This window comes from Protopterus annectens, chromosome 13.part0 (assembly GCF_019279795.1).
Source record: "Protopterus annectens isolate FY-2018-M chromosome 13.part0, PAN1.0, whole genome shotgun sequence".
NCBI classification, from domain to species: domain Eukaryota; kingdom Metazoa; phylum Chordata; order Ceratodontiformes; family Protopteridae; genus Protopterus; species Protopterus annectens.
In genome coordinates this window covers 1,068,330,185-1,068,356,758 of record NC_056747.1, presented here as the reverse complement: position 1 = coordinate 1,068,356,758, position 26,574 = coordinate 1,068,330,185, and the positions used below count along the sequence as shown (strand labels likewise).

Genomic DNA, 26,574 nt, shown 5'->3' with positions numbered 1-26,574 from the left:
AAGTGACCTTTGGAGAAAATATGATGAATTACATTTAATAATTATAATAACAGACGTCTTTAACTTCAAAAAATGCACATTACTTCACGTTATCTTAATCTGTCAGTGCCTCGAGATAATAGTGCTAATATTTTAAAAGTGTCCCTGGTTATTTCTCGATTTGTCCTGGATTGTGTTGAAATTTGTCCCTGACTGGTTGAGACCTATGAAAAAGATAACCAAAAAGTTCAGAGGACTATGTCGTCACAGACGTGGTTCCCGCCTTGCAACTTCTACTAAACTGTGTATTAGATCTATAGGGATGACTAAACATAACAATATTTATGCATCTCGCATTCACAACGGATTTTTATTTTTGAAGACTGTCAGTTTTGATTTAAATAACAAATGCTGTGCAGATACGCTTAATGGCTCATTTACTGGCCTTCTTTTTGTCAGACAGCTATAGCAGCTCAACTACATAAAAATAAATAAAGAACTCTGTAGAAAAGTCCAATATATATTATTAATCAAGGAACAGTTATTTCTTTTCGACCCCTAAAAGGTGACTAGTATTGCTTTTTTACCTGTGCAAGTAAATACTCTGCAGTGACGTCAACAAACTCCGTAAGTCTACTCCAAACGTCTGGCCAATCAAAAGCCTCTTGGTGATTTAGCATTAGCATATCAAAAGAAGGGAAGGTTAGTACGCGTGAAGGGGCGGAGTAGAGCATCTAATGAATCAAACTTGTAGCAAAGGCGTGCGAAGACTGTATAGATGGCTCGTGCTCTTTCACCGTGAATGGATGCAGGGGATGGTGAGGCTATAGAACGAGTTGCTGCGTGGGACCCTGGTCTGTTGGTTATTCTTTGGTAGCAGGACCACACTTTTTGCTACAACTATTCACCTTAAAATTCCACTTACAATAATAATTATAGTCTTACAAACGCTCAGACCCAGCACTACAGGGGCGCTTGTGTGTATCACAAAGTCATTTTACCAGCTGAGTTTGTAACATCACTTGCTAAGAGCAGAAAAGTCTTCACATCCAACATGACCGAAATTAGTGAAAAAGAGAATGATCCCCAGAACTCGGATCTACAAAGTTCACCTGGATCCGTATCAAACAATCCGCAGGAATCTAAGGTATGTTATGATTCAAAGGCTATTTGATTTAAGATATTCTGGACAAAAAGTATTACGTTGTTTGGAATACGCCTTTATTGAATTTGACAATAACTTTCGTATGTGACGTAACGGTATTAATAGATTTTCTCTAATATGATTTAATTTTACCGTGGATGGGTTGGAGCCTGTCATAAGCCAATCAATTAACTGTTCACATAGCATATGGCTGCTTCAGGAATAATGCATGGAATCCCATCCCGATTCTGGTGCCACTTCACATCCCCACCACAATAACTTCCTTTTCTGATTAGTGACACTAAACTGGGGTTATAAAATCATGAGAGAGCTGTCCAATACTAGTCATGTAGGGAGACATATGACAGAGCTGGCGTGCTCTACGAGTTTTTTTTTTTTTTGGGGGGGGGGGGGTGTTAGCTGATTTGAGCTGTGTTGTGTTGTAACAGCACTACTCCCAATTTAATTTTTCGTTTTTAATTTTTCCAAGATAGTGTTCCTGTTGTATGAAGTCTGAAGGACTATCCATTTCTTTGTAAAAGCAAAGTTGAACAGAAACCGTTAAGCTGGGTGTTTTAAGTGTTCTGCATATGATATCAAATGCAATATTATATTGGAATATTTTTTTTCTGACAGGAGTTTAGTGAGATCAGTTAATGCAAAAAATATTTAAAGTCTGTTTAACGACAGAAATATACGAATGGTAATGTTGCAGATTGTTAGAAGTGCTGATCCTGGCAGATCGTTAAAAATAATGTAGTTAAAAGGATAATTTATATAATTGGTACAATACAAATCAATACACAGTAATTTCCAAGGGAATTTTATCGCCCCCCCCCCCAAAAAAAAAAGCAGTATCCAAAGTCCGTGGATTGTTTTGCTCATACTGCATTATGTTTCTTTGAGTTTCAGATAAGCTTAAAGTAATTCTGAGCATTGTGCAGATAGCTGCAGAAGTTGCTCAGAACTATTCTTGCTGTGTGTCAGAGATTAGATAAAGCAAAACCAGCAATGAACGTTCCACCAAAGCTGATAGTCCTGTGTATTCCATGGTAAGTTCTGAGTTTGAAACCTTTCTGAACTGCAGAATGCTGCAGATGTAGCAGATACTGTTAGAAGTTGCAGTGATGGCATGATGTGGGATCAAGCAGTTGTGCTACATTTTTAGAAGATGTGAATTATTGCTGAATTATTTGCAGGTCCTAGTAACATAAATCCATTGACACATTAAGCTGTGCAGGAAAAATGGATCCAGCTTTAACATTTACAGGAACAATAAATAATGAGCACTGCAAACAAGTTCTTTTATTTTAAGGACATGTTTCCTTTTAACAAGTTGTCACTGTTTTTATTTATCTTTGTGTCATATGTAAGAAATGGAAGGTTGTTACTTGTGTTTCTTTCCCTACTATAATTCCTGTGTTGTCTGTGCCTGTATCAGTGCAGTATGGCTGCAGGCTTAAAACTGCTGTTTGAGGTTCTCATGTTTTATTTAATCCTTCTGTCTTTCACTTATTAACCCAATAAGTGGACTCGTTCAATAGCCCCTTTTAAGTAGTGGTGGACAATGTCAGCAGAGTTGTCTACCTAGTGCCCTCCTTACTTATTACTGATATGGATGTCATCTCTAGAAATGAATACACTCTCAGTTTTTCCTTTGTGTGATCTTTTAAATAAGATAAATTAATAGTATGTTACACAAAGAAATGAAGCAGAAATGCCACGAGACAAGGAGAAAATCAATGACATGGGCACCAAATAATGCTAAGTAGTGCAAAATTATCCCTGGAACAGTGAGTGTCTCAACAGTTGTGTGTAGGATGGATGTAAGGTATCACCTGTCACAAAGTAGTAAAGAGACCTTGAGTTTTCATGTGTGTCATCCTGTATAGGGCATGGCGTATGATGTGATGCTTGGATATATCTGTTGAGGTACGTCTGATGAGGGAAGGAGGAAGATGTGACATCACTACAATAGTGTCTTGTGGAAATCCAGCTGGATGAAGTAGTCTGGGAAATGCTATAGTTTTACCTTAGTAATGAACTAGGAACAGAGGCAGAGCAGAAAACTCTGACATAGGATACAGGGTTTTGTCACTAGTTCTACTGATCTGAAAGTCTTAGCATATTATTAAGGATGCAATCACAACAAGGCTACATAATACAGACTTAGAATTGTCTAATTGGTTGCATGGACTGCTAATAATAGATATTGATTTTCATATTAGAAAACTACACCCAATTTGGAGGGCATATGAGAGTTTTTATGGTGGGAATGGATTTAGAATAATAAAGGTATGAACACAGGCTACTTTAAAACAATCTGTACTCAATAAGGTTGTTAAAATATTTAAGTCACCTACACTATTTTCTCAAAACCTTTAAGAATGCCACAGTGCTGTGTAAGCATGCATATTTATGCATGAATTCCCTTGAACCATGATATGTAGAATGTACTGGTCCTACAACCTTGCTGCAACATCTTAGAGTACAGACATTGTACTTTGAATGGTGTGATGACACATTAAATGCAGTTTCATGAAATGTGCACACCTTTTTTGTAGACTGGTCATACCTTTGATTCATAGTTTTCACTGACAAGGTTTTCTTAAACTGAGTGTGAGAGCAGTTTGACCTCACAACAGAGTTCCACAGGCCTAGCTGACCAGCAGAAATACATGAGCCTTTCTTTCAGTAAAAATGATCACGCAGCATCGGAAACGTCTACACGTGTCACCTGTAAAGTTAACATTGGTAATCTAGGGGCAAATTAAAATTCATTCTAGAAAATATTTATGGATTTTTATTTTTTCATAGCTAGCTTAGACACTAAACAACCAACTCCAGTGAGTCTGTTAGCTGGCTCCTTAGTTCTTTTAAAACTAATTTGTGTTTTAACTGTGTTATACTCTTGAGGCAGAAATACTTCTTTTCAGGTGTGTTCTGAAAGATTTGCTCTTATTTAATGATTTGCTCCAAATTACAATACTAAAATGAAAGCTGAGGAAATCAAAGGCATGTCTGTATGATGCAGGTTATCAATTTGCAGCCCTAACTCTCTGTACTGTCACACATTGCACAAGGTAACAACCTTGGGGGGAGGGTGGCCTAATGGTTAAGGTGTTTGCCTTATAAACACAAGGTACAGGGTTTGAATCTCACAGGGGATAATTGGCTAGGCTTAAAATGGCTCGCAAGGGCAGTTAGCCTAATCTATGAACCTATGAACCTGTATACAGCACATTGCCATCGGTTGATACAGGTAACATTGTTTTTTTTTTCAGAAAACCAAAGCCTAAAATTAATTGGTCTAGGTTTATTGTTTTAAGTGCAGTGTTTGAACAAGGTTACAGTAATTGAAACTGAATTTATTTCTTAATCCACACTGAATGCTGTTCAATGATCTAATCTTTGTCAAGCATTTGTACAAGTACTTTGTAAGGTTGATTGAAAGCAGTTAGCTTCTTAGTTTCTCTCTTTTATTACTAAAAGGATACAAGCTTTGGCTTTCTCTTCAATCTAAATCATTTATTTTATTTGGATGGAACAGTGGTGCAGCAGTTACTATTGTTGCCTTCCTGGTGCTTGCTTCATGGGTTCAGTTCCTGGCCATGGTGCTTTCTGTGCAGAGTCTGCATGTCTTTTTTTATGTTGGTGTCAGTATTTGCTGGGTTCCCCAGTTTTGTTGTGCATACAAAGACACAAAATAATGAAATTGCAATTCTCTTGTTTGCCTATAGAGGTGTCTGTGCATGGGTGTGCATATCTGTTTGATATGCATATGAGTGTCTGGCTACATCCTGCAATGGATGCTGGGGTCCATTCAGGATTGGCTTCCCACCCAGATTCATTGTTTTTCAGGACAAGTTCTGGCTTCTTCACACAGAGTAAGACAGGTGCTGGAAAATAAATGATTGATTATCTTTTTTCTTTATTAGCAGTTTAGCCTCCTATTTTGGATACAAATGAGAATAAAGATGACACTTTTCTATTTGTAGAATGTTGAATAGTAAGAGGCCAATGTATGCATATAAACCCCCCACCACCATGTTCCATACGTTCAAGATTAAGAAGAATTGTAGAAATGAACATTCACCTTTTGGATGCAGGGAATCTGGGGCACTTCTGTGGATCCTGCATCAGTTCAGACTGCTAAAGTAGGCCTTTGTATCATAAGAAATAACTCATTTAATCCTTAGCAGATGACTCACGTTGTGTTTACTTATGGATGAGTCAGAATGCCATTTTTGAGAATATATAAATTAATTTGATGTTATTGTTGAATAGACTTTTGCATTTTGTAAAAGTGTATTACTGAAATAGAGAGAACTTATTGAAGGTCACCTGACTGTAGTGTAGTAGTAGGACCTCAGCCTGGATATGTGGCTTTCACAGAATGTTGTCTGCTCACTGAACTGTTTTGCTGTCTGGTTCATGTCTCATTAAATCACTGACTATGTTTCTGTACTTGATTGCTAAATTGGCTGTTCACTCTGATAGGCAGCTGCAGCTCAGAGACAGTGGAATGACTGCAGCGATTCTTTACTCATAAATGCAGGTTCTTAACGAGGGTTTGATAGATGTTAAGTGCAGGTATCTGGCAAAACATATGGTTAAACTGGCAAAAGTCTTGGGTTGAAATATGAAACTTTACCGTGCAGGAATCGGAAAGATTTGCATTGCCACCGTGACTCTAAAGCATTCAAATGAGGATACGATGGCACAGGTTTCCTTTTTTCATGGTTAGGTTGATACACAGCTGTAAAGCTGTGCTGTAAGACCTCTAACAAGCAAAACAAATCAGTGCTGAGTTGCTTACATGCTAGTGGGCCTTGCAGATTGTCAGTTTTAATTGCATTTTGGTAACCAGCGATCCCCATGAAAAATCTAAAGTAGTTTTATAGAGGAGGAGACCCAGATGCTTACAGACTAACCTGCATATGTTAAAAAGTATGCAAATGAAATCTGATGGGATTTGCAAGGCAGACTAGTATTCTGTGTCTGCCAGTTGTTAGAAAGGAAACAGCCTGTATGCCAACAACTTTTCCTTTCCTTTTGTCCTTTCTCTAAGTATTCCATCCACAGCAACTATGATTCTGTGTTAACCACCCTCTACTATGAATTCTGTTAGGAGCTTTCACCATTAAGGAGTACTTTCCAACCTCCTTTAAACAGAAACTTAGGATCTTTACAGTCTTGACTCCTTCTCCCTTCTCTGTCTGCATTCCTTCCACCCTGTCTCCTAACATATTTTGTTTTCACAGCTTTACTTCCCTTTATCACTCCTTTTGCAACATGAGCAAGTTCCATTTCGTAGAGATTTTCCTTGTAAAATAACCATACATTTTTTACACCTTGCACCCTTCCACTCATTGCAGTATCTGAAACTGATGGCAGTTCTTATATTCTATATGCTGAGAACTTCTTAAAACATATTTGAATGTTTAAAACATTTGTCATTAAAGAATATGAATTTACAGTGGTATCCTGCAGTGGATATTGCAAAATAAGTGAACTCAAGACAAACATATAGACTTCAAAGACAGCTAAAGACCACATAAATAAGCTAGTCTGCCTATTTTTTAATTTACTGGGCAGACTGCAGATCCAGTTAAAGTTTACCCTTCTCCTGACAGCACTCATTTATTAACTGGGTAAACCACCAGGATACATGTCCCCTTTTCAGGAGAGTGATCTAGGAGTGCTGTCCTGTAAAGTGACATGCTCCGAATGATATATATTTACTTTGCAAACTTAAAACTTCCTGTAATGTCTTCTCTTTGCCTTCTTTCATCAAGACTGTGTATACTCTTCACTGGATTTCTTTGTAATTGACATGTCCTTTGTCATGTTGTTTTGGTGAGGCCTTCACTAGAATTGCTTGTAGTACTCTCAAAGTGGTCTTAAGAACTATTTATATATATATATATATATATATATATATATATATATATATATATATATATATATATTACAGAAATAGATGTATATCTAGTGCAGCAACTTTCAGTGATATAACAGTTTTCAAAGCCAGCCCTTTGTGGGTCTGATTTTAGATTTGATTACACGGACAACAAAATGTTGTTGTGTCTTTCGGCTTTTCCCAGTTAGGGGTCGCCACAGCGGAACTCCGGTCCGCTAATGATTGGCAGTAGATTTTTACATGCCGAGTTGCCTGCCCTGATGCACAACCTTCAACGAAGGTACGCCCATTCATGCATGTCTCCACACAGAAGACGGTCTAGCTGAGAATCGAACAGGACAACGTCTTACTGTGAGACGACAACACTACCACAGCACCACCACCGTGGAATACATGCTAATAACAAACAAGGAACACAGTGTTATGGCATTGCTAGTCCCCATTCAGTTCAGAGAGCAACAGACTTCAGTGTTCTTTAAACACATTTGCCCCAAGTGGTTCAGTAACTTAAACACTGCTTGCAGATAGCAAGTTTTCTCTTCAGCACACTCTACTACACACGTGGTATAATGTCTGTCTGTTTTTGTCTGCAGAATAACAATTCTTACTCATTCTATCAGGGACTCCTTCCAACCTGCTGTCATGTATCTTATATAGCTCTCTTAAGACTTCTTTTGAGAGACATATCTGGACCCTAATGTCAGGAATCCCATCTGCTCCAGGGGTAATGGCCATGATATATTTTAAAATGCAAAAGCGCCCTATTGGTTGTTACGGACAGTCTCTCTCTCTCTCCCCCTCCCTCCCTCTCTGATTTGCCTCGTTGCCTGCTTGCCCTAACTCACATTTTGAAAGCCAACAGTTAACATACAAACAGCTGAAATAACACACCCATAATTACTGTGTTTCCAAGGCTCAACAGTTACAATTACACACTAGATATACCTCACACAGATTCCTCAGCATTTGATTACATAGCTGTATAGGGATAACTAGTTAATCTCCCTTGAACATCTGTACTTTTATGCATAGTTGGTCATCTCCAATGAGCACTATGGCTTGAGAGAAGGATGTAACCACTTGACTGTAACTGCCCATCCTGTCATAAGGACATCTCTTAGTAGTAATAGTTATGAGTCATCGCTTGTGTAAACTTTCAGTTCTTGTAACTTAATAGATTCTTTCATCATAAGGTTTTCTTCACATTCAGCTGTGCTGGGCTGGGGTATGTGAAATGTTCTTAAGCTTCTTCAGCTTACATTTTACTTCAGGGTCTTACTTGTGCAGTTATAATAACAGTCTTTGTAGTTTTGCTGGCGCTTTGTGCAAAGACTTACTTTTCTGTGACAAACCTTTATTTATTACCGATATATTACATAAAGCTAATTGTGATATTTATAGTTTCATAATGAAACATAAACTAGGATTCAGAAAATCTTACCACACTGCAGCAGCACTGATTGATTGCAAACATTTCTTCAGTGCAGTAAACCTGGACAAGTCCTAGAATGCTCTCATGCTGGTGCAGAACACAGGCAGCAGCCATAGCACGGGACAGCTGCAGGCAGATGCCACAATCTGGGGTGAGTAACTAATGCTAGTTAGCCATGTGCTCATTCATGGAAACAGTGAAGGCACTGGTATGGCAAAAGGATTCCGAGATTATGCTACAGAGTTAATTTGGACATGAGGAGGACAAAGTATACAATGTCTTTTGATGGAGTATACCATTCAATGCCATGGAATAGATTGCACCATGATGTGCAATTACAGGTAGGTATTACAAAATAAACTGTTGTGTTTGTGTACATGTGTGCATGTCTGTAAAGGCATGGATGTGAGCATTGTGTGTGTGTGTGTGTGTGTGTGTGTGTGTGTGTTTGTGTGTGTGTTTGTGTGTGTGTTTGTGTGTGTGTGTGTGTGTGTGTGTGTGTGTGTGTGTGTGTGTGTGTGTGTGTGTGTGTGTGTGTGAACTTGCCTGTGTGACCATGATACATACATGTGCAGCTGGGGGCAGTAGTATAATTGGTGAGACAGTGCAGTGTTAATTCAGGGACACAGTAATTAACCACTTATGAGGTGCTTCTTGGAGTGACTTTCCTGTGTCTCTGAATCATAGATTCTTGCTGTTATGCTAATTAGTCATCCCCAAAAAAAGCAACTCATAGCTGGCAGTCAGAGGTGGTCTGCATCTTGGGAATAGTTCCATACAGTTTCACCAACATATTACAATAACCTATGTAATTTAACAGCTTCAGCCTTTATGCTACCGTACTATTATTTTATCATCTTAGTTACATGACTCTACACATTCCCAGTTATCTATATAACTACTTTTCAATACTTAGGAGAGCATATAATTCAATTATCATAAAGATTTCTTAAATTTACTGACAGTTTGTCTGAAGGGAATGCTGGATTTATTGCTCTTCTTGTTAAATCACATTAATAATCTCAATACTGAAAACATCCATACATTATTTCTAATACACGTAACATTATGTCTCAATGTTTACTTCTAGAGTTACAGACAAAGCAAAAATAATTGGGGGAAAGATCCCATATTAAGGATACCTTTTAAGTGCTGGTACTGTTATCTTAGCACTTCTAAAAATAATTTGTAATTTTAGGAGAGACAGAGTAAAAAGTATGAGGACAAATAAGGGGTATCCATCAAGAATCTGGACAGCTGACAAGTACTAACCTTCTTCTGTAATCTTCATGCTATATTATTACTATCCACCATATCCTTTTCGAGAATGGGGGATGTCATCATTGGAGGTGGGGTAGTCGCTTCACAGCATCCTATAGCGCTGCCACATATAGTACATGGAAGAAAGTCAGCACATTCAAAAATAGAGGAGGGGGGCTTCGGTACCTGAAAGCTGGCCACCTTCCTACCACCTTACTCTCACAAGAGATGAAAGAAATGAGTTAATTATGATGCCAGGCAGTAATGAATGTGTTGAGGACTTTCATCTTGCATGGAGATGCCTGATTGCTGCCTTGATGGAACTATTGGCCAGTCAGGTGAAGAAAGATGAGTCATCAGGCAGATCCAGGGAGAATAAAAATAAATAAATATATCGGCATGGTTGAATTAAGCCATGTTCCAAATGACTGCAGTAAGTGACTAATTCTTCACAAAGCAGCATATCTATACGCAGGTATAATAAGAGATCGATAACTGATACAATTGCAGCTTTGTGCATTACTTATGCCATCTTAAGGTTGATGTCAGTTTCTTTCACTCAGTTGTTGCATCATCATATTCTGCATATCTCTACAGTTTCAAACAAAAGTCAGTTCAGTACACACAAATCTTCCTGAATAGAGAAAAGAATAAACTTCATATACATAACACAGCACATTTTTTTCCATGAAGTTTTATTATTTCAGTATGCGTAATACTTCACTATGTTTTGTAAAAGTTACTCAAGCTGAACAGTGGCAGGGCTAGCCACCTGGCAGTGTTGACCTCTGCTCTAGATGACTGTCACTGTTGAAGTGAAACCCCGACTCCATGTGAAAATTGGAAAAGGGGTTGTGGATGGACAGAAGGATGGACAAATTCAAACTGTACATTTGTTTAAGTTTCTAAATAAACACAGCAATACCAATATCTGTTAAATGAAAGAACTAATTCATTAAAAGAAAAAAGTTTTTAAACATTTTTGTAAATGTAGAAAAATACTGTTTCGCTCAGGTCAAGAACTGCTGGACCATATGGTTAATGCTCTTCCGTATTACAATTCATATCTGATATTACCACTTTCATGTTAATATTTTATAAAACTTCACCATATTCTGTGATATCTGACAACCGTAACTAGTATCATTACAGAAACTATTCAGTATATGCTTTTGATGAAAAGTATCACTAGACATTCTGCTTCTGTCTATGAAAAAGGAAAATTATTCCCTTACCCAGCATCTAGGCTAAATTGTAACTTTTACTGAAATTGTACTGACTGGGCATCCTAAAAGACTCTTTTATGTAGTATGTACAGTTCGAGTGGAGACAGCTACTTCATCTTCCTTAACTACCTCATCCTGCCAGCAACTCAGCCCACACATTCCTTCCCACTTTCCTTCTTCTTAGTAATTTACAGTGACTCCTTAAATTCTGTTACCCCCTGTACTATTTGTCTCTTGACTTGCCCCTCATTCCTCGGCCCATACTGCGTACCAACTTACTTAACTTCACTCTACATTCTTATTTCCTTCTCTAATTTATTCTCAGTCGTCCTTCTCCTCTTGCAACCAGTTCTCACTCCTTTCACTGCAGGTGCTGCTATTAATCTACTGATGTTCATCATGTTACACTGCTGCAGTCATCACACTTGGGTTATCCTGCCCTTCAGGTGGTCCCGCAGTCGGCCAGAGTTCCAAAGTCTTGGTCCGGCGTAGGTTGCTGTCGCTTCTTCCCTGACGTCAGTGCACCAGGGGTATATAAGAGGCATCCAACGCCATTTTCTTCAGTCTTTCTTGCCGCGTGGTGCCCGAAGCAGAAGCAGTTCGCAAGTGCTGGTCGGCCAACTCCTGAGATTTTCAAATCGAATTTCAGACCAAAGTCTTCAATAAAGCTAAGTACCCCGTTGGGGAACCTTTTCTTGCCTCAGTCCGATGTCAGAAAAAGTTAACAACTGCATTTCTTGTGGGAAGCAAATACCTCATAAGGACTTTCATTCTTATTGTATTCCTTGCCTAGGCTCAGACCACGACGTCACAGGTTGTCGGTTTTGTGCTAGGTTTAACAAACGAACTATTAAACGTCGGTTTGATTTCGCCCGACATTATTTTGGTAGGAAATTTAATTATACCATGCCGTCGGAGCAACCGACGACCGGAATGCATAAAAAACACAAAGATAAGGACAGGCAGCCGAGACCCAAACCAGACTCCGAGGCCTCTGCTAGGCCAGTCGCTGGTTCTCCGGTTTTCAGTGAGGCGCCTACGCAGCCCCTGACGACTGCTGATTTAGAACCCCAGGTGGCATCCGATTCCCAAGCGGAGATTGCTAGGCCTCCACAACCTTTACCTTTAGGCCCTTCTGACTCCATGGCTGAAGGAGATTCCGGTGCAGTTGAAATGCCTTCAGTTGCAGAAGGTGTCTTCAGACCGACTACACTCACTATTAAATCCTATGCAAAGCTGAAAACCCCTTTAAAAACAAAGAAGACTGTACAGCAGTCTCCAGTACAAGGCCCCATGCCTAAGAAACAGATGCTTAAGATGGCTGAAGATTTAATTACCCTAATCAGGGGTTCCCATCCCCCTCCTAATAAAAGGCCAAGACAGGAGGACTACGCTTCCTCTGACCAGGTTTCAATTACCTCAGATTCTTCTGAGGAACAGGAATATTCTTTTCCCCCTTATGAAGACTGATGCTGAAGAGTCTATCCCTTCAGCATCTCCCCCAGAAGACTACTCTTTTGTGGAAACTTCACATACCATGAGGGAACATTTCCACTGGGAAGGCCAGGATTACTCTAATTCTAAGAAAAGGCTCAGAGAGTTCCTTTTACTACCCCAGCACAGACCACTTGCTATTCCACCAGTGTTAGACATTGTGGATGATGTTTATTCAGAATCTAGCCTTAACCCAGATTCACTACCTCCTGCACCAGCCAAACCAGACAGATACTACAGAGTCCCTGACTTACACAAATTCCTATATAAAATCCCTGTTGCTGACCCAGAAACCATTTTCCAGGGTCCCAAAGGGGTTAAGGCCTCTATTGCTAAAAATCCTGTACCCTCTGAAAGGGATTCTAGAGCACTAGACAGATGGGGAAAGAAAGTATATACCTCAGCTACTCTAGCTATGAGGGCCTTAAATTGCCAGTTTCACATGCTGAAATATCAACGATAGTTGATGTCTCAATTAAAACAAAAAATGATCACACATACAGAACAGCCTGATTACAAGGAAAGGCAAGATTTGTTGCATGCAGCTGAACAAGTGGGAAAACATACTTTGCAATGTGGATTTGATTCATTGGAAGCTGCTTGTAGAGCAGCAGTGACAGGGTCTGTCATACGTAGGCATGCTTGGTTAAAAGAACAAACTTTACCTGATCATGTTAAAGCAAAGTTATTGGATGCACCTTTACAGCAGGATGTTTTATTTGGTGTAAAAGCAGAAGAGGTTTTAAAGAAAATGGAGGATAAGGCAAAATCTATGCAGACGGTCAAGGATTTTTTACAGGTTCAACCCCCTCGTTTCAGCAGAAATTGGCCAACCAAAAACTGGTCCTTTCCAGCTTCTGCCAGACCACAGAGGGGCAAATACAGACACCCAAGGGGCAGAGGTCAGTCACAAGGCGCTTACCAGCCTCGACAATGGGGTGCCACAACCCAGAAAGGAGGAGAAGACAGGTCTCAAACTATCAGAAGACAAACACAATGACTTACCCCCTCAGACTGCCAAGCAAATCCCCCTTGGCAGCTCCCTTGGGAGGAAAACTAGCACTTTTTGCAGACAACTGGCACATCATCACAAAAGACAAATGGGTCCTAAATATTGTATCTCAAGGGATACAGATTCCACTTTCACACTTTACCAAGGATAAAAGGAATGCCAAACCTGCCACCAAATCAATGGGCAGAGGCTCAAAAGCAAATTTCAGCTCTCATGGACATGAGAGCCATTCAACAGGTTCCTACACAGGAGCAAGGACAAGGATTTTACTCAAGACTCTTTTTAGTTCCCCGAAAGGACAAAGCCTGGAGACCCATTCTGGACCTCTCAATTCTAAACACATATCTAAAAGTACCCAAATTCAAGATGCTAACACTACAGCAACTTCTTCCCATGCTGGGCAAGAAGGCTTGGCTAGTAACGTTGGACCTCAAGGAGGCATACCTGCATGTCCCCATCAGACAAAATTGCAGAAGATACCTCCGATTTATAGCAGGTTCAACCCATTACCAATTCTCTGCACTGCCCTTTGGCTTATCTACTGCGCCCAGGGTCTTCACAAAATGCCTGGCACCAGTAATTGCATACTGCAGACAAAGAGGAATTCAAATATATCCATACCTGGACGACTGCCTTATTCAAGCAGAAAGCAAGGACATTCTTTTAAAGCATCTGGCATTTGTCAAAAACTATTAAGTTGCCTAGGGTACACAGTAAACAAAAAGAAGTCAAAACTAGTGCCCTCACAAGACATAATATTCCTAGGTGCCAGTTTAAATACAGTGGCCCAGATGGCTTATCTCATGCCAGACAAGCAAGGACAACTGACTCAATACTTCAAAATGATGGCAACAAAGACCCAACTCCCTGCAAGAAAAATTCTGCAGGCCTTGGGATTCATGGCATCTTGCATACTACTAATACCATTTGCAAAACTGCATATGAGGAAATTACAATGGTACCTGAAAAGCATATGGACTCAACACAGCCACAGCTTGGAAACAATAAATCCACTCATTCCCTGCCTTCAACAGGAGTTTCTATGGTGGGCTCAGGCATGTCACCTCAACAAGGGTCAGCCTTTTACCTTACCCACAGCCAGGCAAACTATAGCAACAGATGCATCGGATTATGCCTGGGGAGCACACATGGCAGGACAGTGTATTCAGGGCAAATGGTCTGCAGATCAAAGGCATCTACATATCAATCAAAAAGAGATGCTAGCTGTACAAAATGCCCTAACAGCTTTGAAGGACCTCCTACATCCAGGACAACTCCTAATAAAGATGGACAACACCACAGTGATGTGGTACATAAACAAGCAAGGGGGCACACATTCCTACCCCCTATGCAGGCAAGCAATGACCTTGTGGAACACAGCACTGACCTACCAAGTTCAACTACAAGCACAATTCCTGCCAGGAAAGAAAAACACATTGGCAGACGATCTAAGCATAAACATCATAGATCCTCACTAGTGGAAACTAGATCCACAAGTATTCGCAATGATAACTCAAAAATGGGGGAGCCCAGACATCTGTTTGCTTCCCCCCAAATCTACCAACTACAGAAATTCTGCACAAGGGCATACCACACACTAGCTTGGAAAGTGGACGCTCTCTCATTCAGTTGGAAAACATTGACAGTGTATGCCTTCCTCCACTGCCTCTTCTGGCAAAGGTGCTGCTGAAAGCCAGACTAGAGAGGCCACAAATGATACTCATTGCTCCAGACTGGCCACACCAACACTGGTATCCAATACTAAGGAACATGGCTCAAGGCCCACCATGGATTTTACCTCCAATTCCTCACCTGCTCACTCAGCAAAACAATCAGATTCTATACAGCCAGCTCAAGACTTTTTAAATCTGGCTGCATGACAAATTACCTAAACAACCAGTTAACACTTCTCTCTAAAGCTGTGATGGATGTCATTCTGGAGGCCAGGAGGCCCAGCACCAGGAAAGCCTATTCAGACAAATGGAAAAGATTCTGCACCTGGAACCAGGCTAAAGGCCAAAATCCCCTTGTCCCAAATATTCCTCAGATTCTTCAATATTTAACTGAGATGTTGCACAAAGGACTTTCCTTTTCATCTATTAAGATCCACGCCTAAGCTATTTCAGCTCAATACAACACGGATCCTCCTATATTTTCACATCCATTACTAAGACAGTTCCTCCAGAGGGGCTAAGAACATAAGACCGCCCTGGAGAGCACCAACACCAACTTGGGATCTCAACTTTGTTTTGGAAAAACTTACACTACCGCCCTTTGAACCAGCTTTTACAGCTGATCTACAGTTTCTATCATGGAAAACTGCCCTGCTGCTAGCAACAACTTCAGCACGAAGAGGCTCAGAGCTACTTTCAGAAAATCTGACCTGCTCTTTGTATCCTATGCTGCAGGATCACAAGGAAAGACTATCTCAAAACAGACCATTTCAAAATGGATAGGACATTGTATCCATTTCTGTTACATACACCATGGGAAACCTGTACCTGGTAACATTAGGCCCCATTCCACCAGGGCTACAGCAACATCAACAGCCTTCCTCAGAGGGGTACCAACCAAGGATATTTTGGAGGCTGCAACTTGGAGTTCAGTGCACACCTTCACCAAGCACTATCACTTACCTCTATACTCTAAAACCAGAGCTGGCTTTGCCACTGCAGTTCTGCAAGGCCTACTAGCCTCTCCAAACCCTGTTTAGTTCCACCACCCATCCTTAGCTTTGGGATTCAACCCAAGTGTGATGACTGCAGCAGTGTAACATGATGAACATAGTACAGTTTTGTACCTACCATAAATGTAGATGTTAGAGTGTTCACTCTGCTGCAGTCCAGGTTACCCTCCCTCCATCCCCTCTGAACTAGCTGGACTTATCTATACCCTTCTATCCTATACAACCTTTGGGGTGTATTTGCTGGTAACTGAAGGTATTGTTTTTATTTTCTGTATATTTTTGATTAGCAATATGCATTGCCTACCCACTCGGGGGCACCTGACATCTGGGGCAAGAAAAACTGAAGAAAATGGCATCAGATGCATATTATATACCCCTGGCACACTGACTTCATGGAAGAAGCGACAGCAACCAACGCCGGACCAAGACTTTGGAACTCTGGCCGACTGCGGGACCGCCTGATGGCAGGATAACCCAAGTGTGATGACTGCAGCAATGTGAACATTCGAACATCTACATTTATGTTGGGTACAAAACTGTACTTTTTGCTTACTGCATGCATGCACTCACCTGTCTGTATCACATAACTTGCATCTTTTGTTTAATATAGATAAATTATTATTATTGCAAAGTTTAATTCACTGGAGTTTTGAAATGTAACATTTTTCAGGCATTACGCAACACAGTGGTTTATGATCAGTCATCTTAGCAAAGCCAGTCTGTTACATGTTGGAGAAATGAACATCAAGAAATTCATCTAGATGCAAAGCTTGACACAAAGACTTTTGCCATCCATTTCTGGACCTATAACAAATTGTTTATAATCTGACGCCTTAGGATTCTTTGCAGGGTTGGACATTTTCTTAAATTTGTTAGGCATTTATGCATTTTCACAAAAAGCAAAAAAAAAAAACAAAAAACGGCCAAAAAAATCACCATACTGATAAAACTAAAAACAAAATTGACCGGACTCAGTGTGAATAAGACACAATTAATTTAATAACATAAAACAGCATTAAATAAGCACTTTCATCTCTCGTGCATTAGCAGGCAATTCTATGCAAATGAGGGAAAGGTTAGTGAATCCCAGATTTTCCCAGGGTGTGAGGCAGGTCTTGAAAGTGTAAGAGTATAAATAGTTGGGTGCAAGACTAAGATATAGATGACATCATGGGGGTGTGTGTCAGGCATACTGTAAGCGGATTGGAGACCTGTTGCTCGGGACTGCTCCTAGCTTAGCAGAGCTAAGCTAGGGGTGTGTCTAAACCTGCCTAGCACTCTTTACAAAGTGTAAGCTGGTGTGCGCGCCACACACCAGGTTTTACAGGAAGAAAATGGAAGTTAAACCAGGAAAAAGCAGCTCTGTGCACATTTGAGCACTCCATTTGCGTGGCGCACACACAGGCTTAAACAGGGAGGCAATGGGAATGGAAAACAGCAATAGGAAGGTAATCAAGGAAAACTAGCCTAGCTGACAGGGGAAATATATCAGAATCGCCCAATTACACAGGCAGCAGACCAGCCCAGCACACCACTATAAACTATGCAAACACCTTTCCCCTTGTTTTTCCCAAAAATTCTGCACCACCGGTGTATACAAACGGGGAAATTTTACAAAATGAAAACAAGAGAAAAAATGTTAGGGGCTGCTTTTGCTATCATAAGCCAGCATGTGCAAGAGGTCTGAGGGTGGTGAGGATGTGAATGCTGCTGAGCAACCCACAGTGAGGAGACGGAGAAGAGTGTACAGACCCAGGGTAACCTACCAAGGGCTACATGAGCTGGAGATAGTGGAGTGCTATAGTGTGGATAGGGACCTCATACAGCAAATTGTGGAGCTGTGCCAGCCACGCCTGACACAGAACTAACAGAGGGGAACCCATCTCAGTGGATACTGAGGTATGTGTAGGCCTAAGAATACTAGCTACAGGTACCTTCCAAAGGCCAACTGGGGATATGATGGGGATTTCACAGGCATCAGCATCCAGAGTGCTCAACCAGTTCCTGGATGCCATGTCAGTACATGTCAGTGAGCATGTATATTTTCCCATCACCCGTGAGGCATTGGCCAGCAATATGCGTTTCTTCCACCAAATAGCAGAATACCCTGAGGTAGTGGGTGCAATAGACTGTATGCACATATGCATTAAAGCACCACCAGGTGAGCGGTGTAGGGCCTACATCAACCGCAAGGGCTTTCCCTCCATCAACTGCCAGGTCGTGTGCGATGCCCAGGGCATACTAATGAATGTGTGTGCTGGCTGCCCTGGAAGCTACCACGATTCCCACATCTGGCATCTGACGCAGCTGTACCAGACATTTGCCAATGGGGACATCCCACACGGTCACTTAGTGGGGGATGCTGGATATGCACTAGAGTCATGGCTGATGACACCTGTCAGAAATGCACATACACCCGAACAAGAACTCCATAATGACGCACATGTACAAACACGAATCATAATAGAGCATGTGTTTGGGATGCTCAAGTCACAGTTCCGGTGCCTGAACACAATTCAGTTGAGCCTTGCAGTGCTCACCAACTACATGTATCCAAATTGTCCTTGTGTGTGCCATAGGTTCATAGGTAGGTACTAGGCTACAAGGTTCCCTGGCTTACGCCACCCAAGAAAGTTATTTTCCTGTGCCACTGTCGAGCAGAGACACAGAAGTGATCCCTGGGGTGTATTTCCTATTTCCCAACCACTCATCAAGATTTTTCTTGAAGAGTGCTAATGAAGAACTTTGCTTGACATAGATGGGTAGCCTGTTCCAGAGTATGGGAAGTCTCTGGGATAAGAATCTATCCCTCCAGCATGTCCTGCTTACTGTGGTGACAAGGTTTAGGTCCCTAGAGCACATAGCTCGGAGAGATTGGGATTTCTTTAGGTGTAGCATGTCCAACTGCTCTGGGTTTGACATAGCTTTATATGTTAGGCAGAGATCACCTCTGAGTAGGCGATATGCTATGGAGTAAAGCTGGAGTTTTTTGAGGCGGTCAGTGTAGGGCATTTGTTAGTCCAGTAATCCTCTTTATGAGGTACTTCTGTGGCCTTTCCAGCTGCTGCAGATGTCTTGTGAGGTACATTCCAAAAGGGGCGTTGTACTCTATAGTGGGTCTAATGAGTGTCGAGTAGAGGGGAATGATGACCTCTTTTTTCCTGGATGAGAACCCTTTTATGATGAGGTGTGCCACGTAGAAGGACTTCCTGACTGCTGTGGCAATGTGACTATCAAAGGAGAGACTCCTGTCCACCTGGGTTCCAAGGTCTCTTATCACGCGTTCAGTGTTACGTAGATTGCTGCCTATGTGGTAGTTCATGGGTACAGAGTTTTTACCAAAGGGGATGACACTGCACTTTTTGGCATTGGGCTTGAGGCCATGGCTCTGACACCAGGCATCTGTCTCAGAGAGGCCCTTCTGTAGGATGTTCACATCATTTGGGGACTTGACTATGGCTCCTAGTTTGCAGTCATCTGCGAACTTCGTTAGCCAGAGGCCTTCTGTGTTAGCCTGTACTTCAGAGAAGTAGATACCAAACAGGAGCGGTCCCAGGATGGAACCCTGTGGTACTCCACTTGTCACTGGTTTGAGGTCAGATTTGGAGTCTGCAACTTTTACAGTGTGGGTTCTGTCACTGAGCCAGTTGGCAACCCATCTTGTGATGTAGGGATTTATGCCTACGTTATTGAGTTTAGCTATAATTCCAGAATAGGGGATGGTGTCGAAAGCTTTGGCGAGGTCAAGATAGGCTGTGTGAACCACCTTACCCTCATCTACGGCTTTGGTGACTGCCTCAAAGAAGTCGATCCAGTTCAGGAGGCATGATCTGCCTTTCACAAACCCAAACTGGGTGGGATCCAGAGTTTGGAGGTTATCAATGTCTTTGTTTATGAGTTCCATGATGATACGTTCCATGGCTTTGCAGACCAGGCTCGTCAGGCTAATAGGTCTATAGTTCCCAGGATCAGTGGTGGCTCCCCCTTTGTGGAGTGGGATAACTGTTGCTGTGTGCCATTCAGTGGGCACAAAGCCTGATGCGAGGCTGTTATTGAACATGGTGCTTAAGTGGGGAGCCAGTTCATTCTGAAGTTCATGTAAAACGCAGCCTGGGATGTTGTCCGGTCCCATGGATGCTGTGTTTTTGGCTTTAGAGAGTGTAGCTTTCACCTGCGTAGTGATTACAGGGACTCTGCATTCTTCCTGTATAGATATGGGTCCTTTAGGGGGTGAGGGGTGGGTAAAGTTAGCACTGAACCTATCTGCCAGGATGTTGGCAATATCGGTTCTGTAATTTTCATGCCTTTGTGCTGTAACTCAGAGCAGATCTGGGTATTGCCATTGAGATTCTTGACATAGCTATAGAATGCTTTGTGGTTGTCCTTGGAATTAGTGGTGATTTTATTTTCGTAGCTAGCTATGGAGGATCTTATAAGGGATCTCAGCTTCTTACTGAGGCTGACCAGGGAGCATCTCCACTCATGGGATTTTACTCTCTTTTGCAACAGTTTCTTCCTTCTGTTGTACAGTTTGTTTATGGCAGGGGACCACCGGATTGGCTTCCATTTTTTGGAGGATAGCATCTTGGTTCTGTTTGGGATAGCACGATCCATGCACTCATGTAAGTGCTTATAGAGTGCATTTGTGTAGGATTCAGCAGTTGTAACTGTATTGTACATCTCCATGGGTGTCATGAAGTTCACTACTTCTGTCTCAAGAAGCATGAAGTTGGCTTTGGAGAAATTTTTTACTGTGGTTTCCTTAATGGGGGATGGTGGTGGGATGTGGATATCAAGGGTGATTAGCTTATGGTCAGATCGGACCAACGAGGAGTTGACTTCAGATGTGGAACACCGGTCACTCATGTTGGTAATGACTAGGTCTAGGATATTGTTGCCCCTGGTGGGGGTGTGCATAAGTTGATCTAGGGCATTGGAGTTTATGAATTCCAGAAAGCGTTGCGCTAAGGAGTTGGTACATGAGTAGTTTTCCCAGTTAATGGTGGGGTAGTTGAAGTCGCCCATTATTAGGGTGTTTCCATTATTAGGGTGTTTGGTTGAACCCTAATATTTTTCAGTACATCAAGAAAAGAGGAGTAGGAATCCTGGGGCATGGTGGGAGATCTGTAGCAAGCTACAGTTTGGATTGCAGTTTTGCCAAGAGTTAGTTGCACTTGGATAACCTTGGATGCATTATGCTTAGCAACTAGCCTGGAGGTGTGGATATCCTTAATGAATATGGACACGCCCCCACCTTTGGTGTTTCGGTCCAGGTTACATGGCCGAAAAGTGTGGTATGAGTTATAGCCTGGTAGTGCAGGGGTACTCTCTGGAGCCTTGAACCAGGTCTCAGTCACTGCACAGATATCGATGTTCTCCATTTTAAGGAGTGCCTCGAGTGAGTGCATTTTGAAATTTAGACTTCTAGCATTGAGTAGCATTACCCTCAGTTTTTGCTTGCCTGTTCCTGTTATGGTGGTGAATTTGTTACTTGAACCCTGCCTAAAAAAGGCACTATAGGGGCAGTAAGAGCCTTAGCCAGTATCCGGAATCCCAGGGCGACAGGTGCAGGCCATCTGTGGCAAAGCATCATGGTCTGTCGACCATGTCATCCCAAGCAGACAGATACTGGATCCCCTTAGAATGACACCAGAAGCTTAGCCAATTGTTGAAGTCAGTCATTTTGTACTTGTACTGCGGTATAATACTGGGTGATGGCAGAATGCTACTCAGGGCTAGGGTCATACCTGACTGGGCTACAAGATCGCAGAGCTCTTCCATGTCTCTTCTTGTAGTCCAGGGAGGTACGTCTCAGGTCATTCACACCAACATGGACAATGACAGAGTCATATTTGTACTTGTTGTGGAGTGACCTGAGTGCGTGGGTTAGAGTCACCTATGACTAGTGTGTTGGGTATGTTGTTTTGCCTTATTGGCTGTGTTTGAGTGGCACAATGAGTCTGTGGGCTATGTGTCATTTGGGTTGTGTACTACACAATATGATCCTGTGGAAACAGCTGCAGCAGGAACAGCATGGGGCAGGGCCACACAGCCCCCACCAGTGCCAAGGACTGCACAGGCGCAGAGTGACTTGGAGTAGGAACAACCTGTGCCTGCCCCAGTAGGCAGAAGGAGGCATGCCCAGTATGCCCTGGCCTTGGCAAAGAGGCAATGTATAGCACATGCACTGATACAGTAGGGACCCAGGGAATGACACCTCTCTCCGACTCGCACATACAGTAAAAGGGATGCCAAACATGACACTACCTGTGCTCAACCATGTATTCCCCATGTACTATGTGCAGCCGACATAGGCAGCCCTGCAGCACCACCCTCAATACTTGGACACCCACAAGGTAAGTGACTCACACATGCCAGTTGGGGGGGGCACATACCCAACAACAATCACAGCCAGCAGGATAAGTGTAGAAAAACACAAGGGCATGCTGTACTATGGCCTCTGAATGAGCCCCATGGGTAACCCCTGCCCCAGGCCTACACAGACAGACTACAGCAGGCCAGCCAGTTGGATGTAAGTTGTGAAGGCTAGGAAGTCAGAAACTGATATGTAGGTAGTGAAAGCTAAGATCTGTAGTACACTGGTATGCCTCTAGCCAGCACGATGGGTAAGACTACAGACTGAAATGGTGTACCTGACATACCAGTACAGTCCTAGCAAATGTGTAAAAGTGTAAGGCGTGCCCCACTATCCTATGTACACTTATAGTAACAGTCAGGTGTGCCCCCCCCACCCCTGTGTAGAAATGTAGAAACAGTCAGGTGACCCCCCACTATGCAGAAATGCAGCAACAGTCAATGCCAAATGATTGATGTATACCCTGCAGACACAGTATGCTACCTGTTGGCGTACAACACAAAGGTGAGCACCGCAGTACAAACCACCTGGACTTGATCCACACATGTAATATAGGTGGCCATACTGGGCATGCTCGCACACTTAGAGGAATGAAGGCAATGTCAGTCAACAACATACTGAAAGCCCATACTGGGCATGCTCACACACAAACACAAGAAGGCCATGTCAGCAAACAACAGTGGACCAGACATATCTGGCAGTTGCAGTTCTCAACGCAGACACGTCAGTATGCACCACTCCTGCCTTGCACATACACTGGATAGGAATACAGATGTATATGTAAGGACAACACACTATAATAAGATAAAAGTAGATGGACATAGATGTGTTGAAGAGGGTGACCATGACAAGGATCCATCTGGGCCTGTCCCACCCAGCACACAGCCAAAGGGCCCCAAACACATGAGGTGCAGGTGTCACTCACTGCAGATACTAGCCACCAGTATCTGTCAACATGACGGCGTGTTGCACTTGCCAGCTGTGCAACATGACTATACAAGGAAGTTGTCACCTAGTGGCTGTATACACATACCCGTGGCATATGACCCCATGTGTGCCCCCATGTGGCATGTCAACCCCTACATGAATGGGTTACGGCCCATGCACACACCGTCCTCCCCATAGCGGTATCATGACAAGCCTGCTGAGGTCATCCAATGTGAAATACACCTTTGGGGGAGCTGTAGCTCAGTAAACCCCATGGCGCGTCCCATAACTGTACTGCTGTACTAATAAACTAGTTAGCTAGTAGTCCTAACCCCAGACTTGGAAACTGTGTGAGTGTGATTATGTGTGCGTGTGTTGGTCTCTGCCTGTGTAGAGAGAAATGCTTTCTATGCTACTCACACTCAGTACAGTTCATATACACAACATTAGCAGGGCTGCAGATGTCACGCACCTAGAAATACACCTCTGGGGAAACCATAGCCCAGTAATCTTCGTCGCATGTCTTGTAACTGCGTACTGCTATAGTATGATAAAGTAGTTAGGTAGGTGTTCTAACCCCAGACCTGGCAACTGTGTGCATGTGTGTGTGTGTCTGATTGCGTAGAGAGCAATGCTTTTTAGGCCACTCACACCCCGTACAATGCACATACTTGACTTTGGCAAGGCTGCTAATGTCACTCACCTAGAAATATACCTCTGGGGAAATCATAGCCCAGTAAACTCCATAGCATGTCCTGTAACTGCGCACTGCTCTAGTGTGATAAAGTAGTTAAGTAGGTGTTCTAACCCCAGACCTGGCAACTGTGTGTGTGTGTGTGTGTGTGTGTGTGTGTGTGTGTGTGTGTGTGTGTGTGTGTGTGTGACTGTAGAGAGCAATGCTTTTTAGGCCACTCGCACTCCGTACAATTCATATACTCAACTTTGACAAGGTTGCTGATGTCACTCACCTGGAAATATAACCCTGGGAAAGTAATAGCCTAGTAATCCCTGTTGCGCGTCCTTTAACTGCGTACTCCTGTAGTGTGATAAAGTAGCTAGGTAGTTATTCTAACCCCAGATTTGGCAACTGTGTGTGTGAATCTGTGTCTGTCTGTGACTGAGTAACAAACAATGCTTTTTAAGTTACTCACGCTCCTTAGAATTCATATATACAACTTTGGCAAGGCTGCTGATGTCACTCAGCTAGAAATACACCTGTGGGAAAGTCATAGCCCAATAATCTCTGTAGGGCATTCTGCAACTGTGTACTGCTGTAGTGTGATTTAGAACTGTGGTAGGGTTCCATTTCCATCCATGGCAGTTATGGATGTTTTGTGTGTGTTGCAATGTCTGTGTATGGAGAAATGCATCATAGGCTACTCACTCGCAGTACTTTTCAAATGCCCCACTTTGCCAATCCTGCTGATGTCACTCATTGTGAAGTACAACTTTGGGGAGAAAGTTCTTTAATCATCCCTGTGGTGTGGCCTATAACAGCTCCATGCTGTAATGTGATATAGACCTTGGCCAGAGGTTCTATACCCACACATGTCAGTTGTGGATGTTTGTGTGTGTCTCACTGTCTGTGTAGGGAGCAATGCATTTTAGGCTAGTCACTTGTGGTACAGTTGAAATGCCCTACTTTAGTAAACCTGCTGATGTCATTCACTGTGAAGTACACCTTTGGGGAAATAGTACTCCAGTAATGTCTGTAGCATGTACTATAATTGTGTAGTGCTGTAGTGTAATAAAGTAGTTAGGTAGGGGTTCTACTCCCAGACATGATAGGTGTGTGTGTGTGTGTGTGTGTGTGTGTGTGTGTGTGTGTGTGTGTGTGTGTGTGTGTGTGTGTGTCTAACTCGTATCCTGTGTAGAGGTGTGCGTCTGTCAACTGTGGGCAATGTGGAGGGGGCTTTGCTAATTTATTTTTTGGTGGCCGTACTATATATCACAATGTCAATCATACAGGGATAACAGATGTAAATTAGCTGGGAGGCTGGGGTGCAAAGCCATACCTACATGTAACATCAAGGCCAGCCAATCCAAGTTAGCAACCCCACTATTAACCAGAGCACACACTCAACCCATGTGTCATATGAACACACATGCCTAGGCAGCCAATATGTGGGTAGTACACTGCATATTGGCCACTGATAATAGCTATGCAGTGATAGCAGTGGGCTACAGAGGGCATGTCACCCTGCCCATCTGTCCAATATGCATATACATGCAGACAGTGCACCTCTACCATGTTCCCCAATGGACACCTGCACCACTTGTGGTGCCTTCACATGTGACTCACAATGAACATACCATGCCTGACAACATGTCCTGTATGGACAGATGACACTGACATCAGGGAATGCTGCTGGCATGCCATCAATGTAGGTGAAGGGTAAACCTGCTGCCCATTACCAGTTCCTGCCACAGGTGGGCAAGACTGGCACATCTGATGATAATCTATGTTCAGAACATGGGCCAGACACCCCAGGTACAGTTCCACATGTCACTGTACATGCATGTGGGAGGTATGCACATCCCAGACACCCTCCATGTCATGGACTAAGGAACACATACATGGCATATGGTGTACAGCATTGGCCACACACAATAGTTACCTAGGTGACTGGATGGGGGATGCAATACCCACCTGTGTGGGCAAATGCACTAAATACAGGCCTGAGCCACAATACAGACCATTGTCATGTGGCCTGATGCCAAGGTATACTCATCGCCTACCCTTGTACAGCCTGCTGGCGCAGTTGACCACCACACACCCATGTAGGCATACACCCATGCATGTCAGAACTGCCACCCTGTGTGTTCATGTCTGTGTGTTGTATGGTGTGTATGTCCACATCCACACTCACTACAACCCTCCAGGGCATACTGAAGCATGCTGTCTGATGTCTGACATCTCCTTATACTCTTTGTTCATACGGCCTCCGTATGACCTGTGTGATGCATGTGATACCTGCACATTGATGTGTTGTGGCAATCCCACTAGTGACGAGTTGCACTCCTGGCCCTGCCAAGTGTGTCAATGTGTGTGCGTCCCTGTGTGAGCGTGCCTGTGTTAATGCTGGCACCTGTTCATGCAGACAGGCACGTGTAC

The 26,574-nt window shown here is 42.7% G+C and overlaps 1 protein-coding gene across 1 annotated transcript in view; it reads left to right on the top strand.

Moving 5' to 3' along the window:
* Window positions 1-717: 717 nt before the first annotated feature.
* Window positions 718-26,574, top strand: part of STAC2 (SH3 and cysteine rich domain 2) — an 816,617-nt gene continuing 790,760 nt past the window's right edge. Inside the window, exon 1 of the mRNA XM_044055061.1 lies at window positions 718-1,126. Within this exon, the coding sequence (XP_043910996.1) occupies window positions 1,034-1,126 (93 nt within the window). The 5' untranslated portion in view covers window positions 718-1,033. The remainder of the gene's footprint in view (window positions 1,127-26,574) is intronic.